General features: G+C 30.8%; 1 protein-coding gene across 19 annotated transcripts in view; it reads left to right on the top strand.

Moving 5' to 3' along the window:
* Positions 1–20,560, top strand: part of LOC127278798 (ensconsin) — a 95,360-nt gene that overhangs the window by 42,774 nt on the left and 32,026 nt on the right. For 2 of the 19 annotated variants that reach the window (XM_051300706.1, XM_051300696.1), the window contains exons 1-2: positions 17,351–18,051; positions 18,162–18,397. The exons of 9 other annotated variants lie outside the window; for them this stretch is intronic. In XM_051300706.1, the coding sequence (XP_051156663.1) occupies positions 17,792–18,051; positions 18,162–18,397 (496 nt within the window). In that variant the 5' untranslated portion in view covers positions 17,351–17,791. Of the gene's footprint in view, positions 1–7,153; positions 7,433–17,349; positions 18,052–18,161; positions 18,398–20,560 lie in introns of those variants that run through there. 8 more of the 19 variants (XM_051300688.1, XM_051300713.1, XM_051300723.1 and 5 more) reach the window with 8 other exon arrangements.

Below are 20,560 nucleotides of genomic sequence, written 5' to 3' on the forward strand. Positions count from 1 at the left end.
AGAAATAGAAAAAGAAATTTTATTTGATTTAAATAGTTAAATATTATATTTTTATTTAATTCAAATACATTAATATTTGGTTCGAATAAAAAATTTCTCTGAATGTAAATTCAGTGGAAAATTAGCGAAAAAAGTGGCCTTTCATCAAGGTGATCATCAATCACATCGAGTTAATCAATATTCTCCATTATTTTCGAGCCTTGAAAACTTTCCTAATGAACTTGATCTTATTTCATTAGTGTAATTTATTTATCGTTTACAGTAGAATATTTTAATGAACATTTGACGATAAAATCACTCACTGGCTTTTGTGTGAATAAGGAAGATTCCCGCACTAGTCAGTAACATTTACCGACTGTCGAGTAACGAAATCCTCCTTTAACTTTAGTAGAACAAGCTGGAATATACCGGCAGTTGATAATTTTGTCAAAATCTGGATCGTTTCCTTTTTTTCCGCGATAATTCCTTTTTTAGTGAGAGATATCCTTTTGTACCTCCTGCGATTTTATTATTGATCTGCAATGAACTTTGGAGAGTTACTTGGGAAAGATAAAGAGTTACTTAATTCTCTCTATAATAATTCACCGGCTGTGTTGTGTATTTAATGATGTTGCATTTTATTTTTACGACTTTCGAGCAAAAATCATTTTTCCAGTTGATGGCGCGCGCGATCCTTGCAGACCTTGGTCGTTTTGCGAAGCCCGAGACGCAGAATAATCGATTGAGCCACGCAGTCGCGCCTGCTTTAATTCCCCACGATTTAAATTAACAAGCTCATTAAACACAATTAGTTGACTTGGAAAGGAATTAAATTTTTACACCTTCAACATGTAATTGCTGCTTTGATCCTCGGGATAGGTGAAATTGATTTTCTAGTCTTCTTTTTTTTACATGTTCCTTCAGGCAAAAACGGGACGAGTTAGATATAACAGTATCTCTTTCGATGAAATAAGAATTGCCTTTTTCAGATAATTGGATGATTTAAGCTTTGAATTTCTTCAAGTGAAAATTCCTTTTTCGAAAAGTTGGAATATGTACATACGTTAGTGGTTTTTTAGTAATAAAATTAAGCGATAAATTTATTAATTGCTAATTGCTATCAGTCTGTCAAGAAATTAGATGGTTGTCAGTTCTATAAGCAATGGTAATTTTCATAGTTTGCGAATTTTAAAATAGTTGTAAGTTGTAAAGGATGCTGCGGTGGAAAATTTGAAATTTATTCGATATATAAGGTTTGAATATATTTTCGTGACTCTAGGTTGAAAGGCATTGTGCGTGTATGTCATGTGAAGTGTAACCTGGTGGCATATAAATTGCACAGTAAAGTTTTACATAACGCCACTGACGAAGCACCTTGGCCCGTCCTACCGACATTCCATTCGCGGATCGGCAAGCTGTTTCTCTATTTTTCTTATCTCCATTCTCTGCTCAGTAATGCGTGTAGCTCAAGCGTTTCGCCTAATAATCGCACCCTAATAATCGATTTACTCTAAGAAACTGTTTTTATTTCATTTAAACAACATGACACAAAATGAAATTATGAAATTTCAATTATAGGAAAGGTGGTAAAAATGTTGAAACAAGATTTGTCAAAAAGATTCCTTATCCTCGACTAATAATTAATTAACGTAATTGATCTAGAGTGACTTGCGAGGCTATATTGTCTAAGAAGTACCAAACGAATGGACGCCATTCTCACTAAAACCTGTCGATAATATGCAAATTAACCCAGCGCATGCAGAAATGATTGATCAAGTTTGCGATTCTTGCAATTTATCAAATTTTTCCGAAATCTATATACTCTTCCTTATTAATATTCATATTATTGCTTTCCTTTTTTTGTTGAACCTTTCTGTTAAAAAGGGAAAATCAATTTGAATCCCATTAAAGAGTATGGGAATTATCTGCAAAATCAAAAGTGAAAATATATAATATGGAGGAGTATAGAGAAGAGACGAATTGCAATTTATACCTCTCATCAAAGGACGAGAGCATGCGACACACGTGAGAAAGCACAAGCTTATTCAATTTGATGGGATGCATATATAACGAATCAAGAGTTGTCGGCTCGACGATGCAAATATCAAATTGCAATACTATAGTATTCAAATTTCGTTTCTTATTGCAATTAAATAATACCAATTTCAATTAATAATTTTTTTAAATTATACATTACAGGTACAATAGTAGTTAAATGGTTTAAATCAAAAAATTAATCATCATATTTGTTTGACTTTTATTGAAAAAAAATTCCAGTCTTTCTTTTTTTATCCTTTTTGCATTCTCATTTGATTCTTTTTTGATTCTGATTCATTTTTTTGTAATTTCAACCTCGGAAATGTTAAACAGGATTTCTCTATATAGTTGACGGCTCTTGCTCTTTGAAATTATTTCCCTGTATACCCTCTACTCTACAGAATTTACCCGTATTTTTCAAAGAACCTGGTTTCTGTACATATAACGAGCCTCTTTCCTACTCGCATAAAAAAAATCAAGTTTCAGTGTGAAAATACTTCCGAGCGTCAGATTTATGTATCTGCTTAAATTTTCTTCAATAAATGTCAAGTTGGTTTGACAAAGTTATTACTTATGAAATAAAATAGAATAGAATTTTCATCGAATTGATAGTCGCGAATTTATTAACAAAAAAAAAAGTTAAGCACTTATTTCACAGTAATTTTTTTTTTTTTTTTTTTTTTTGGGAAATTCAATTTAAAAAATGTGGGTGTCTTCTTATAAAGAATCAAAGGCCAGTTTACGCTTCCTACGCAAAGATGAGACACAGTTTCCTTGAGAAAAAATATTTTAACATACTCTGTAGATAATTATTTATGTTTCATGTCTCATTTGATAAATGTAATATTAAGAAAGTTAAAAGAAGTACCTGATGAATAAGAAAAAAATGAAAAAATTGTGATAGTTTGATAATGGTATACATATAGATATTTTATTCGAGAAAGTTCTACTATTAACTTTATTTTCAATTTTGACTTTTCTTTTCAAGATCTTATATGCTGATGTATCAGACGAGCATAGTTTTCTTTCTCTTATACTTGATGGTCTCACTATACTCATTATGAGTTTCACTTAAGGCACGGAACCTTGAATTTTGAAAATTGTTTACTTGTATTCTAACATTTATAAAAATGATCCTTGTTTAGGAGAAATATCTATCATCGCATGAAATGTGTGGGTTTGATTCTCTGCAAATGAATGCAAACCATATGTTCGACGACCTTGCTCTGAAAGATAGACGTACTACGCCCAGTGGAACTTTTCTCTGATGAACTGTTCGTTAAGATACAGTCGAAAACTGTTTAAGTAATATTTGATAAGACTATGACGTTTTTCAAATCTTACTTTACTTATTAGCTAATGGAGAAAGCGCTTTGGCTTTAATATCAAATTAAAATTATGCTTGCATAATTGAAAACTTGGATATGGATCATCTTTCAAGATTGTTTACAAAGGATTTGATTTACACCAGTACGATGGTTTTTGTGATATGCAATACCTTCTGCCCCGAGTGACATCATTACTTTATTCGTGTATGTGAATAACGATGAACAATAATACTTTGCATTTTATACTCTTGTTGCACATTCATCGCTTTGCCTTTGTGGCTACTAAATCGACCTTGTATAATAACTATCGTGACAGAAAATGGAAAAAGTGACTTGTTCTTTTTTTCAAAATGTAATGATTGAGTTGAAAATTTAAAGAGGTTTTCCTTTCTTTCAGACGCTTTTATAAGACAGCAATTCAGTCAGATATTTATAAATATTATTAAATATTCTTTTTGCATTACAAGAAGAATTCCTTTCATTTTAGGGGAATCTTTTTTACTTATGAGAGGGAAATTAAACACAAAAATACCTATAATTAACCATTGCTAGTTGATTAGCAAATAAATATTTATAAATTCTTTTAATTCCTCTCAGACATAAATAAATTGGCTGCTATCTGAAAAAGGAAAAGAGTCGATTTCTGCTTGTCACATGTCCGGTTACGTCACACATCACACGTGTTTCGAGTTTTGAATGACTATTTTAGAAATCTAAGACAGAGAAAAAATAATTGAAAATCTCTTTTCATTATTGGAAAATAATAAAACTCATCTTAAATTCTCATATTTTATTTTAATTATTGATTGATAACAGTTTTTTCTTGCTCGCGGAGATATTAATCAGTCTCAATGATTTTATGAATCATACTCTTTATTTAACGTACATCAAATGGTATGGGTTTACTCATAATTTACTCATCATTTATTTTTTTAACGTGACAATTTTCTATTATGAAATTCACTGTGAGAGAATCATTTCTAATTCTAATATTTTAATTAGTATGTAAATGAAATGCATTAAAAATAAAATAATATGTGACCTACATTAATATCTTTTATATGAATATAAATTTGGCAAAAATTTGGCAAAAGTTTGGCTTATAGACTGACTTGGCCCAATACTTGCAATCTTTTCAAGCATAGCTGTACCAAATCTTACTCTGATCGATTTAAACTTGAAAAATGTCTCGCATGACACACTCGAGTTAGAGAGTATATCATTACTAATCTCCTCACTTGAATAATAAATTTTGCTCAACAGTGAAATAAGATTTTTTTCCGTATACGGAGAAAACTAGATTTTCAAAAGTAGATATTTAGAAAAAGATATTAACGCTCAACATCTAGATATTAAAGGGTGAATGCCCAGTTTTCTCTGTATTTTCCACATCTGGTACTGATCTATCTCATTTAGAATTATAGAAACTATATTAAAATTAAGTTTAATTGATTGACTATACACATTAATTAATTATATCTAAATTAATTAATCACTAGATTCATTGTAAATAACTTTCACTTGGTGTTTTCTGTGAAAAATTCATTTTACAAATGTTGCGTGTGTCTAACCAGAAGCATATTTGTATTCCCTACTCCAATAAATAAATGGGGTCCAGTGGGGGGTCATGAAGCACGTTGTCGAATGCCTTTGTGGTGGAACTTTTGCATTCACTCGAGACAACTTAAGTCAGTCACACTCCGTCTATCGGGACGTGCGATTCAAATACGTTACTCACAATTTTCACGTTATTGTAACTATTTTATTTTCGAATTCTATGGAAGAAACTTCCGCTTTTTTATTTAAAAATAATTCATAATGTTTTCAACTTTCACTTCAATTGGGTTGGGCCCAAATCCAATGCACCGGAAACGACAAGTGCCAGTGGTGTAACGATCCGAAACATTCATTTTTTATTTGCTTCTCAAATACGTAACAAGTAACGCAGAAATGGCTTTTAATTAAAATAAATCAACTGAAAGTTAATTGTTGTTTTCATGTTTCAACAAAAATCAGATGAAATTGCTGTTTTTGTTGAATAGTTTCAATATTTTAATTGATCTTTCAAATAGTTAACAGCAAAATAATAAATTTCCGCGGTTAAAATGACCATTTTTAACATTTTCTAGTGCGATTGTAATGTAATTGGTTCAAATTGAGTTTCCTTCATTTTACCTGACGGAGGATATTGGAGAACTTGAGAAACCGCGATGATAAGAGAAGATCTAACACGTAAATTGTGTTAGTCAAGAATTTATTGCGTTTTTAAAGAAAAAAAAGAAAAATGTTTAGAAAATAAATTTGCGATTAAAGTTTTTTGAAAAACTTTAATCAAATTATTAAGTTTGAGAATAAAACATTCAAGTAATTGACTTAATTTGGAAAAATAAATTTTATAACAAAAAAGAAAGATTATTATTTTCTTTTACTTCTATATTGTAAGCGTCTTATTTATGATCAAATGTCAAACTAAAGAAAATGTATTTACGCAAAAAATTATGCCAACCTTTGCATTTATGCGTCATTTTCACTGTAGAATTATTCATTTACAAGAGATACATTAGAATACTTTTTTATAAAATAACTTACAGGGACAATTTATTTTTATATTTTGAACAAAACATTCTTACTTATAAAATAATTTTTTAAAAATATACACTTTGGAAAATCACTGAAAAGAATAACTAATAATTTATTTATGAAATTTCTTAAAAATAATGTTTTCATTAATAATAAAGTTTCTCATTAGTAAAATTTTTTTTTCAACTTAATAATAATTCTAGTCCGAGTTATTGATCCTGGACACGTGGATGCAGATTTATCCGAGATCGAGCGTGACAAGAGTTTAAATTTGCCGCCAAAGGGGAAATCCCCCTAGAGGACGCGGGAAACTTAAAAAGTTTTAAACGTGCCTTGTTACTACAAACTCTCGCGTGATGAATTTTTTCAAAGTTTTCGCACATGTATAAAAGTATGCGCAAGGTACTCTCAATGTTATCGTAAGAAACTCGGTCCGCTTGCAAAATATCGATTACAGTTTTCATTTCTTTTCCACCGCACAATTCAACGGGCGGCGGATTTATTTATTTTCCCACGCAGTTAGAATTAATCTTTATAAAAGTGGCCGGATTATTCACCATATAAATCAGTAAAGTTAAAGATGAGAATATGTACACACTTGTCTCCGTTAAATGGCGGATTAAATTTACAGGCTGTGTGCGTGTGCCTCGGATCTTTGTGGTTACGATCACTAACCTACAGGAGGCCTTTGTCGTAAAAAAATACACTGTCATTACTACGTAAAATAGCATTTGCGCGCACTGAACTGCTGACATTGAAATTGGCATCACTACTTTCTCTTTCATTACGCAGATATATATGTATATTGAATTTCTCTATCAACATAAATAACATAACCTTCAGCAACAATTAATTATAATTCATTCATTTTTCCATATGAAAAAATACCTAATTTTGAAATTAGAAGAAGACTTGATTGAAGCATCACCTTGACGATTCTAACTGTAATTTTGAACAGTAAACGTTTTGCTCTGATGCCTTCCATAACAGTTGGGATAATCTGGTTTGCTTGTTTTTATTTGACATTTCACTCATTCGAACTCCAGGCGAGTGCTTATTTTTTCGAAATTCGTATAAAGATTAATAATGGATATGTGAACAAAAATTGAAAGATCAATTAAAATAAATGAAATAAAAATACATATGGTTCAGTCGAAATCGAAAATGAAAAGTTTTCCAGTGAAAGTGACACGTGTGAGTGAAGTGGGAAATTATTATCGAAAATGGAAAAGAGGAGTTTCGCGATGTGATTGCGGAATTGGAAATATAGCGACAATTCCAAGTGGTTCAGGATTTATTGTGCCCTTTTCAATTTGTAATCTTCTTCTGTAATATAACGGAATGGCGTGGATCTAGAGAGAAAAAAATGGGAACAGATGATAAGGACCGAGGAATACCCAGCAGCACTTTAGCCACTCTCCGTGGGATTCTTGTCAGTTCCCTGTCCAGGGAGAATCTCGGACCCCATGATCTTCCATTTCGTTTGCGAAAGGTGCACTTTCATGAAGGTATTTTTTAGCTTACATATATATTGACGTCGACTTGAAAATAAGGGATTTTTTCGGAAAGTGTCACTTTTAATCTTGCAAGTAGGTCACAGTGGAACGTCTCAAATATAAGTTTTGCAAGAGAGAAAAAGGCTTTAGGACAAATAAAGATCTATTTAAATATGGACGTTTTGGAAAAATCGTATAAATAAATTTTTATTGCCTTGATACTATCGAGAATCTCTTTCACTTTTGCCATCCGAGTATTGAAAAGAAGGATTTAGTGTTGGAAACAAAGTAATTTTTTCGATCAAAATTTGTTTTTCAAATTACAACTCCTTTCCTGGAATTATGTCTTTGTCTTGACAAATTTATTTTTTTTCTGTTCACATTTTTCGAATTTTACAAAAGAGATTCAAATTTAGGAAAATTCAAATTGAAATTTAATTGCCTCGAAATCCGATTTTACAAAGTTAATTGTACGGTAAACTTTATAGATACTTTTGTGTGACTCAAAGAAAATTGTTCAAGTTTGGAATTACATAAAATCTTCCTTATACGATCTCATCTAAAGTTCTTTTGAATTTTGATAATCGCTCTTGTGAAATACCAAGATGTCGAGAGAGATCTAGAATCTAATCTTGTACTAGAAGTATTTTGAAACTTTATTTGCGCGCGGTCGATCGATGTGCCTTGAACTGTTTGATAACAAAGTTTAAAAGAATGAAAGATGACTTTTTGAGACGGTATCCGATATTAAACCAACGTTTATCCTGAATTATACGGGATATATTCTTATTGTAGAGATAAATGATGAGGAATCAGAAATAATCGTTTTTGACCATTTACGAACATGTGCGCTGATTTTCTTCAATAGTTTCTCTTTAAATATGCGACAACAAACTTTTTAAATAATAAAAAAACAAACCTCTTTTTTATTTATGTTTATTTTAATCATTATAATAATACAAATTTTATTTTATTGTTATTTCATGTGAATGGTGCATTTTAATCTTTATTAAGTTAAACAATAATAAATATGACAAATTGTATGATCTATGAATGAATAAATAAATTGCTTTTGTAATAAAGTGAAATTGTCTGTCAAATGACAAAGGGAAGAGAGATGAGTTCATAATTGAGGTGTGAATTGATTTATCGCGTAATTAACAATTACGATAACGATCCGTTTTAGAACACGTTATAACGATACAATCAAAATTGTGGCCTGGTTAAATAATATTGTCCTACTTTTAATTGAAAAATATCCTTTTATTTTAATTGTAATTTCGCATAAATTGTTATATTATGTGACGAAGTTTAATTTAGTAACGAGTCGTTTCTTTTTCTGTTTCAGGTGAGTACTATTTCATGTAGCAGCAGTTTCATATAAGTAGGTATATTGTGAGTCGTCAACGCTCATGAAAAACGGCGCTGCATCATCCTCGCGAAACTCATTAAAAGTGTTCGCTTTTGTCGTTCCCTCGGGCATTGCGCACGTCTCTCTTTTGTGACCATGAAAAATAAGTATCAGTTCTTTGCACCTCTTTGCGAATTTGTCGAACCTGTATACATGTATTATATGTATATTTCACTGAGGCGCCACGTGTTGCACAATATATATTTTTTTATTTTCATTACATCAAGAATAATTTCTCCAAATTATATGACTAAAAGTCTGAATAAACCAGAAATTTGGTTTAACATTTTCAGTCTTGGAATGTTTTTATTTATTGATTTTTTGCAATAAAAGTAGATTCTTTAAAATTGGTGATCGAAAGGAAGAGATATATAGAGTTGAAATATTTGTCATTGACTAAAAAAGGAGTGGTATACGTGACACGGTTTGTGACTCGTAGATCGGTAGATCAGGATCGACAGTAAGCGCGTGAGAGGATCGATCTTGTATATAGGTTTTCTTACGAGAGAGGCTCCCCAAATATGGAACTGCCTTACCTTGATGGTCCAGGAGGACCATCAAACCTTACCGTTTGTGGTTAAATTTCTTGGCCAATCCCGTAAGCTGGGCTACTTAAACTTTTACATCGACATTCTTCATGTGTATAAGTAATTCTACAATAATTTCATATTATTCTTTTCGTGCAACGTCAGTTGTCAAGTCTCAATTCTTTGATAAAAGAAATCAGTGTATAGTCATTAAAAGCAATCTTGAATACAAATCACGAACTAGAAAAGTACAATAATTTTCCGCGCGAAGTAATCGAGATAATTATTTATCTGTCGATATGAAATGTTGTTGCCTCGTGACCGGCTTGGCTAATGGCGGTTCATTTTCTTGAAAAGGAGGTCCTCTCTATCGTATATACAATATATTTTGTGAGTGTCGCGTGGGTGGAATACAGAATAATTGAATTCGTCGTATAATTGCGTGGGTATCGTATATATAAAATTATTTGAGTTTGAAGGGGTGTGAGGCTCTTGCAAGCGCACCACAAACTTTCAATGAAACGTACAACCGAAAGCCTTACGTGCACTCATTAAAATAATTCTCAAAAAGAAATCTTACACGCACTTAAAAATAAAATATTTCAAAAGATTACACTTCCTTTTAAACGGAATACATAATGATAAATTCCCAATAAACATTTTTCCTGAGTTTAATAAAAATTATACTTCAACACTATTATTATTATTTTTGGAAAATGATTAACAGCGAATCAAACTGAGTTTAGGTTTATAAAAAGTAACACGATGCTAACGAGTCTTTTTAAGAATATATAACGTTCATTGGAGTGTGTTTAATTCTCAAAGAGTCTTTTCAAATTGCATTTCAAATAAATATAATTAATTGTGTATTTGCAATTCGCAAACTTTTTTGTTATTTTACTCCATTAAATTCATAATTTAATTATATTTGAAAACGAGTGAGATATTCCTTTTCAGAAATTGTTTAATTTTTTTGATTGCATTTAATTTTCATAGCTAGAATACGGTTATAATCAATAGAATATGAATTAAAATAAAAAATAAGAAATATAGATTTGGTGTGAAATTAAAATTATTTAGTGAGAATATAAAATTTTCAAGAGAATGTATTACGGGAATGTCTCAGACTTGCGATCAGGTCTCATGACACGTTGGACACTTTGAAACTCTGACATAAGCAATATTTGCTGTAAAATGTTCTCTTATACTGGAGTATATGATACCATACTCACACAGCAAGGAGAACTTTGGTTCAGTTTCCTGGTAAAGCTCGTGCTCTACAGAAAGTGTCAAGCTCGGGATATACCGCATTGTTTGAATGTTTCATGCCTCATGAAATATTTCGATCAGATAAGCCTTTTAAAATATCAAGATATATAGATATATATTCTCATTCTACAATTTTACCACAAAATCATACAGTTTTTCAGTGATGAAAGAAAATTACTCAACTTGAAAATTCTTGTTTTTAACTTCGTTTGTGAAACAAATTCTGCCTGGAATAATTTTTTTAGTGAAAATAATAAAAAAAAATAATTGATAATATCAGAATTTCTCAATAATGTCAGTTTTGTAAACTGCAAATAGTCACAGTGGTTGTATATCGAACCACATTTTTTTAGAAACTTTTTATCATCTGAACTGAAAGAATAAATCTGGGTCATTCTTTTTTGGAAAAAATTGCAAATCCTCAGGAGTTGAGAAAATAAAACATTATAGTTGCTTTTTCTTATACAGATACATTATTCGACTGTATGAAAGCAGATTTTCAAATCTCCCAAGTGTTGCAAAGAAAAAAATATACATTTAAATAGGAATCTGGAACAAAAACTGAAAAAAATCGTTGAATTTACCTCTTTCATTAAATCCTCATAAAAATGGAAATTCGGAGCCTTTTTCAACACTTTTCTCCCAAGTGGATTTAAAATTCATTGTAATAAAGATGCTGGTTCAGTTTCAATTTTTTTTCTTATATGTATATTCGCTATTATCTTTTTTACCACGAAAGAACATTGGTGATTTTAAATTATGGTAGATTATTATTTGTGAGTTAAAACCCATTGTAACTAAAATAGTAGTTTAAATAGTTGATACCTAAATTATATAAGATTATAATTAAAAAAAAAAAATGAAAAGAGAGTTTGATTGATTGGCGGAAATGTTAATTAAATGTTAGCTCTCGTGAGTATATATTTCGAAAGACGGATAATTGAGTTTAATTGATCGAATTGTTGACAATGGGAAAACATTCTCAGACACTTGGCTATAGAAAGAAAGTGGTTATAAATCAGGATTCTTAACAACTCACATTTTCACGATTAAGAGGAGCGACGTTTGAAAGACAAAAGGGCTTGCCACTCGTTTACCGCGAGAGAAATTACAAGTGCATCAACTCCGTCATTAAGCATTTATTGCTAATTGTCAGGGGAAACGAAAAGGTGGCCAAGTATGGTATAAATAGTCAGATTCGAAACCGCAAACAAGACCAAGTCCAACTCCATTTTCTGCTCCTTTCTCAAAGTTATAACGGTACAAATTTCCAGGTTCTGGTGCTAACTTCTTTTTAATTACGCCTGCAATTGTTACTGTTTTTAATGATATCTGTAGCATTACTTCACTTGTTATGTTTCCGTTTTTAAGTGAATTTACAAAAGAATCATTTGAACCGTAAAAGGAAAATGGTTAGATCGTTATCAGTGAAGGGAAAAATTTTCAAATTAAAGGAACGTTTTTAAAGTTTTATGACTTTACCGAACTTGGTTCCAGATGGTGCTCTCCTTCTAGGGAAATATCACTTTTTTTAATTAGTATTTTTATTTACTTTTTTCTGCGTATTTTCTTTCTTTAGTTTTTTATTTGTTCACACTAATTGTATTTATTTTATTTATTGATATCTCTTTGATATCTGTTTAGTTTTATTAAGTGCTCGTTTTGTATCTGAGAATAATGAGGAAAGTGTAGAGAAAGATAGTCACAAGATAATTTAGGTGCACATAAATCTTGAAACTTGAAAATCTTGATCCTGGATGAATTATATGGAGTTAATAAATAAGATTGTTACCACCATATTATTTTAGATATATTTATTTATTTATTTTTAGAAAGTTTTTTTAATGTTTCGTATATGTAACAAGGAGCTCTACATTCCGATAATAATGAAGGTTGAATTTTTTATCCCTTGTTAAGAAAAAGAATTTATTGCAATAACAGAAACAAAGTTTGAGATGCCTAAAAAATTTTATAGGAAAGTATCGTGTTTATTAATCAATATTCTAAGGAGACAAATCTTTAAAAATCAAAAATGATTTCGAAACAGATTTTAAGTTTCAAGAGGGTGAGAATCTAAACGTAAGAGTTTTAAAAAATTTTCTAAGGCATAAACATGAAGCCTAAACATATACGAGGAAGTGTAGCAGAAATCTTTTAGACATTTTTGAATGTTTATGGACTAGTCTAGACGTGCAAGTGCCTGGGTTTTATTGAGGGTAAAAAAAGGCGGAATAAATAAGAGTTACAGAGATGAGTCTTCACATGTATATAATTTATGAAAGAAAGAACTGAAAAGGAAAAAAAGTATAACTACTAAATAAAGAGGAAAAAAGCTTTTAAGAAATTATGAATAAGGAAGTTACAAATGCATTACCCAAGATATTCATACAAATCGAAATGAAATTCTCGACTATAGTTAAAGGATGAAAATGGTCTTTAAAGGATGGAATAAAATATACAGTGGAACGAATACATCAAGGAAATTAATCTTAAAGAATTATTGATTATGGATTGAAAGGAAATTTTTAGATGAACGATGAGTAATAATACAAATTCGTTTTAGGATTTATTTTCTAATTTTAAGGAAGTTTATTTTCTTTATTGAAGCTGTATCGATTTGGAAAAAGATGGTTGCCTTTTTTGATAACTACAATTGTGACAAATGTATGAAGTGGTGCCCCATTAAAATTTTTCAAATTCCTTTTTTATCATTTACCCAAAAACTTTGGACTTTTTATATCCCAATTCTTCATTGATAATGGTCTTTTCCTCTCGAAGTCTATTTCCGCAGTTCTGTGTACAAACTCAGCAAAAGTACCACTCGTGATATCCGCTTTCAGGTTATTTATTTCTTTGATAAGAGTGGCCAAAGCAATTCGTTCGACCTGGTTTCTCATGTAGTCTAAATTTTGGTTTTGTCGTGAATCGTCCAATAAAATCGTATACTATTTATGTTAAACTTGGAAAGAAATTTTCTCTTTTGAAGAAACTGATTCTGTAAAATTAAAACACCTGTTATGTTATTACCGCAATTGGGAATAAACCATTATTAAAATTATAGAGCTATTTCGAACTGAGAAATTTAAAAAATTAAAATACCTCTTTTTTCACAAATGGAATTAAAATAACTGAGTTTTTTCAGTCTCTATCAGAAAACTCGTAATGTTTTATACATTGAGAGGAGTGATATTGAATATGTTACGGATATATTTGATAGTCATAGTAGATTGGAACGGCTGAACGGATCTCATCTATTACGGAATAAGTGACAGTAACGAGATACATGCTTACGGATTAGAATTTTCAAAAAACTTTGCCATTTGTATAATTTTGTATCTTTTAAAAATAAGGAAGTCGATTAAATATGTCGTGCTTAGTTGATAATTACTTGACGATTTTGTCAGTACTAGAAAATCTTTGAGATCTCGTGTGGAATTTTTTATTTTTCTATTTACTGCGGAGAAAGGTTTACGTGAACTAGTCAATTCCTTTGTGGCTAAGCAATACAATTTTACGAGTAGAATTCCACCCCTTTTCCAAGGTCACCGACAAAAGTGACTTGTGTCACAGCATCATCATCCCCCATGTTCTGAGAAACGTGGAGGCTATCGACTCTTCAGGTCTGCGCACTGCGAAGGCGATAAAGAGGAAGTGAAGATCCGGCTTTTTTACTCAAGGTCACGACGTTTCCCCTAGTCGTTGCAAATGATTATGGTTATTCTAACTTGTTTTCTTAGTTAGCCTTCGACCATTGTTGTTGGTTTTAATTTTTTGTTGGTAATTTCAAAAGTTGTTGGTTCAAATTGAAATAATAATATATGGATGTTCAAATAGAGACTAATTGTAATTTAATCTACTTTTGTTTATTTTAAACACTCTTAAAAATAGTAGTTTAAAAAAAGACTATCCGCAATATATGATCGATAGATTCAAATAAGTCAAGTCCGTTGACTGGAAATTTCATCTTAATAAAGGATATCTCTTCCCTTAAGTTGCAGTGTTTGTGACGGTAATGGTGTTTGCGATGGTGCGCAACTGATCGATTCTACAACAGCGCCACGTTCACCGAAGGCAAGCGGCAATGGTGGGTGGCACCCCTGTGCAAGGGCACTATTTTGTACTTTGGCCCCATGTGAAATTTTCCAATACCGCGGCAAATCTCTCTCTCTCTCTCTCCCTAGCTCATATGTGCGAAACTATACCAGTATTGGTTTCTAAGAAAATGCACCCTTCACGAGAAAATTTACGAGACTCTATCATGAATAGGGAAATTTAGAAACTTGTAGGAATTGGCTACTTGGATTTATTCCAGTTTGAGTCTGGTTCTTAGGTAATGATTTTTATTTCGTTTTCTTATTACATATTTACTTTTAATGTATCATTTAGTAGAAAAAAGAAAGTGTAACAAAAGAGTCAGTAAAAGGTGGTTATTACCATTTATTTACAACAAGAGTTGTAAATAGAATAATTGGTTTATAGTTCACTGCACCTGAAATACTAGACTTTTGTACCATGAAAACTTTTGAAAAGACTTACGGAAGTTTCGAGATTTTTTCATTTTCAAAAAAGGAATTATTTTTTGTCTTGAATTTTTAGTTTATTCATTTTAAAAAATAAATAGTTTACTATTTAACTGTGAAATTCGGGTAATTTTTTTGATATAAATAAATTTTTACTTGCTAAATGTCTCATTTTTATAAATTTATTTTATTTGTTTAATTTGAAAATTACCAACAAAAATAACTATTTATCAAACTGAAGTGTGGGTAATGAATACTCTTGTCAGAACGTATATTTTTACTTATTAGTCAGTCTCGTAAAACGTTGCCTTTTCTACTGAATAGGGCCATCAAGTGGATGAAACACAGTTTGGTAAGACAGACTATTTACCGAAATTCTGGTTAAAAAAATTTTACTTTTATTTATGAAGCTCTTTTGATTGTCTTGTAAAATAAATACTTGTAGTCTTGTAATAATTTATAAATACATTAAATTAAAATTATAGATTTGAAATAAAATTGTTTACCATACAATAAAATTTATTTACTATCATTTTTATGTAAGTAAATGGTAAAAATGTTATTTTCGGGAATTTAGTTGTCAACTTGAAATACGTGGGATGATTTTCATGAAAAGAGAGATAGAGATGATTTTATAATTATGTGATTCTGGACCAGGATGTATATTACGGCCCTGGGGGTTGGTAACTCTCTCTTGGTCTCTCTCTCTCTCCTACATTCGTTCACGATGTTGCTTGGCTCAGTCCTCTTTCGGAATCCGACACGATCAGTTCTCTCTCGTCCTCGTGGAATTTCCTTTGAATATTATAGCGTTGCATGCGTTGCGTATGTCCCTCTCTCTGGGATATGACTGGTCGCGCCATGAGGATGTGCTTTCTTGTATATCCCTAGTTTTGTTCTTTTCTTTTTTCACCCCACTACTAAAAAATTTTGACAGACAAGTAATTCTCTCAATTCTAATATAATGTCAATATGAATTAATTGCATTACTTTTTTTTATAGAATCTCGTGTCTCTTTGGCAAACAGTTTAGATAACATTAACAAATTAAGAGAGACAGTCACTTAAAACAATTTCTCTCTTTCTAGATGAGAATCTAACTGTCGATCTTATTTCTGATAGATTAGATTCGTTCAATAGACTTTATTTCTCGCCTTAAAAAAATAATCCTTTATTGGGGTGTAAATGTTTACTAATAGGTATTTATTTCTGTTGAATTTTTATCCGAGAAAAATCTCTAATATTTAAATGGATGGTTTTGTTTTTATTCTTTTATTTAATTTATTAACTTTTTTGGTGTAATATTTGCTAAAAAGTTTTTTTTTACATTTTTCGGTATTGATTTATTGGCAAATAACAAATATAAATTATGGAATCATTCTATAAGTATAAATAAAATTTATATAAATATACTATTGATGTAATTACTATAAATATATAATGAACTAATATTACTAATAAAGTTAAAGAATAATATTAATATAAATTAATATAGATATTAAATCGCATTAGAAAGGAATTTAAAATCTAAAATAAAATTTTTATTTAAAAAATCGGCAATATTCGGCAATATTTGCAAAATAAAAATTTACGAAATCACTGTTACATTATTATTCTCGATTAAAGATCTCATGGAAGATATGTTTTTATGTTTTTGAGATAGTAAAATTTTCACCTATCTATATGCTGAGAATTTAATTTTATAAAATTGTCTTTACAATCTTATCAAATCATAATGATGATTATTAATCATAATAATCTAAATTTTTTGTTGAATTTAAAATTAACTTCTTTTCTGTCCTAAAATCTACAATTAAGAAGGAATTGTAAAATAAAAAATTTTAAGTTTTTTTTACTTTTTAATATGGACAATTTATTTTTATTTCGAATTTTTTTCATTTTACTTAAAATTTGTTTTTTTTAAATAAAATTTTATTGGAACACACAGTTTAGTTTTTTGCAAAATTTCGTAAACGTGTCTAAAAATGTAAAAATTTAGTGGTTACTTTTTTTGTACTATGGTGCATAGTAAACAATAACCCCCTATAGACTTTAGGAATCGTAAAAGTTTCAACAGTTGGCAACGAGCCACACGTTTTTATTGCAACCGGTGGTACCTTCTTTGTTTTACGTTGAATTGTTAATTAAGCAATAAATTCATTGGAACAATCTTTCAGTGACAGCTAAAACTTTAGGTCTTAATTCCACTTGTACATAAATTTGAAAAAACAAAAAAATATTCTATAGTCCTAAATATGATGAATCATTTTTATTATCGACTGATAATTAAAATAAAATAGTAGTATTTACATATATCAATTGGACATTTACTATTACTACTGTCGAAATACATAATGAAATTAAAGAGAAGTTTTGTGCCAGAGAGAAACGAGATGAGCATTATTTGGAAAAAAAAATCTATACACACGAATCGATATTAGAAGATTGAGTTGAAAGGTCAGCCAAGAATAAGAAAGAGTGAAGGAAAAAAGTAAATTGTTGAGATTTTTAGACTAATATATAAGAAAAGATGTGATTAAAAATTGTCACAAAAAATGTCAACTAACAAGTGGTCAGTGGGAGGACAAAAGTAAAAAAAGAAGCGGAAGAAAAACGGTTCCGGAAAGGGACATGGGGGAAGAAGCATGTTCTCCGAACTGTGCAGGGAGACTCTCCGGAAGGCAGCTGTCTGCTACAGTTCTGGCCGTACAGGAAGTCCATCACCATCGCCTCCAACGTCTCCGCCGCAATCACCAGCCAAGGAAGCAAAGACTTCTGCCAACACTGAATTGGCAAATGTCCGTGACCCCATCCTCGAGGTCAAGGACGCCGGAATATCTCCATCATCCTGCAAACGATCCACTGAGATCAACACTAGAAGATCATCCTCCGTCGAGTTTAGGGAGTACGTTTAAGCGCCATTTCTCTCTCTCCTTTTTAATAAGCGTCTTTCATTTATTTTCTTACTTATTCGGTTTAGAGAGAGTGGCGTTTAAAGAGAACGTGTTGTTGTAGAAAACGACCAGCAATGCCAACGGACTTCAGTCGTAGGTCATCAAGTCTTGATGGTAGAAGATCCCCATACACCACAATCGAAACGAGGAATCACGGAAGATCAACATCTCCCGATAAAGGAAATTTTCATGAAAACGAAGAAACTCTCGATAGTGGAAAACGGGAGCGAAAATACGGTTGGGTATCCCCTGGGTCGTCCCCAGAGCCAGATGACTCCTCGACTTCTGGCGACGAAGGTAGTCCTTTCATTACTTTAATAGTACCTACTTGAAATTTCTAAGAACTTTTGAAATTTGTCAAAACTATTTTTGTAAAAAAAATTGGTCAATTGACTGAAAATGTCCCTTATTAATATTTTTTAAAAATTCCTGTTATTTCATTTACCCAAATTGTTGATCAACTCCTTCAGTAATATTTAATGAAAATAAAATTAGTTTACGGAGATATTTTATTTAAAAACACAAAACATAGATATTGGAATCTTTGAAAATAAACCCGCGATGGAATGGAATATTCATTGGAAATTTAATCCCGATCGACCTAATTTTAATGAAAATCTTGGTTGATCTCATTATTGAGCTATTTTTCTCCCGAATTTCAACAAATGAAATTGCAGAACTGAATAAATTTTATTGTCCTCGTTTTTTTCTTTTTTTATTTATTTTAGTGACAACTGTATTCGACCACTTTGAGTTTAGAAAAAGTGGAAAATCCATTGAAGCGTCTTCTCAACATACAGCCAAAGGCGTGTCCGAGTCCATTATTATCCATTACAGCCAGAACACTATGTATTCGATTTACACATGTCTGTTAACGATCCACACAAATGACTAGCTAGAATTTCAATTCATTTCTTTTTCTCCGTTCAAGGTTTAATTTTAATTACTTGTATAATAAAATGATGGACTTTCATCAGACGTGGTATATTTTAGCTCTTGAAATTAGAGTAATTAAGGTGGAGTTTAAATAATTTGAGGGAAAGCACAGTGTGATGATACGGTAGCTAAATGAAATAGAAATGTCCTTGACATACTTTCCAGAAAGTAAGATGACTTAATGTAAATCATTTTCCTAAAGGCTGATTCACAAATTGTTTAAAAACTTGCAAATTGATAAAATCCAGTCGACTGTGAATTTCATTCAATTTAGAAAGTTAATGAACATTATGGAGTAAATTTATTTAAATTAAGAAGAGAATTGGGCAAATGTATCATTTCAAAATTGATGCTACTTGTGGCAGTTATTGACTGTAAATCAATAATAATTACAAATCAATTAATTGCAACTGGGTCAATTAATTAAATAATCGATTCAAACTTACTCATTTAGATGGAATTTTATTAAAATTAAAAAAATAAATTAAAAATTGGTTAAAGTGATGAATGAATGCCGGGAAAATTATACTAATAAAAAGTGGAATTTAAAATGGATTGAATTGCATTTAACAGATGAGTGCATCTTAATTGAATTTTCTTTGGATAATACGTTTCTCTTGAGTGGAGAGAAGAGGCCTCATAATTTATACCCTTGTTTCATATATAGACGACTTAATTCCACTATAATTGTTTTGTATGCTTATGTATATATAAAGAGAGAGGGAGAGACGGGACGAATATCCTGGGCTTCGGGAATTAACGCCACACTACTCTGACACTTTGAATTATGGAACGTTGGCATGGCACTAAAACGATAACATTGCTCCGAGTCTCGAGATTTCACCGGAATGTGAAATAAAAAAGAATGCGGATTATCCCACTTGTACAATGGAAACTTTTTCCCTAATTCAGGTTAAATTCTCTCTCTTTCTGCTACCTCAGAGAAAAACGCTTGCCGCAGTTATAAATTTTTTTCACGCCTCAGTAAATTGCGAAAACATTGTCGCGACTCTCTTATACTGATATATACATATATTTATATTGCATATGCGCAACTGAGAGAGTGTATTCCATTTTTAATTTCAAGCATTTCTGTTTCTTTTTTTTAATTAATTTGATTTCTAACGATAAAGACGTTTCTAACTGAGAAAAAATTGAGTTAATTTTTTTAGCGATTTTTATTAATTTAAAAATAATTTTCAATTAAAATAACAATTACTAATGAATTCTCTTTTTTGTCTGTTGCAGGTAAGCTTCTCAATCATGTTATTAAGGGTTGTCGTAAGAAAAAAAGCATACATTTGATATTAATTTGCTCTGGTAATTACATCCAAGCAAGAATTTAATTTTAAAATTTAATTTCAAATTATAAGATATAAATTTTATTGCTATACGCGATCATCACTGCGAGGATCATGTTATATCAATGTAAAAAATTTGTCAACACTTGACATAAATATATTATAGTTTCTCGTTTCTGAGTTGAGAATCTTGACGGAAAGAACACGGCTCAACATAATCCGA

This window comes from Leptopilina boulardi, unplaced genomic scaffold (assembly GCF_019393585.1).
Source record: "Leptopilina boulardi isolate dan_hultmark-lab unplaced genomic scaffold, ZJU_Lbou_2.1 LbouV2_112, whole genome shotgun sequence".
Classification (NCBI taxonomy): domain Eukaryota; kingdom Metazoa; phylum Arthropoda; class Insecta; order Hymenoptera; family Figitidae; genus Leptopilina; species Leptopilina boulardi.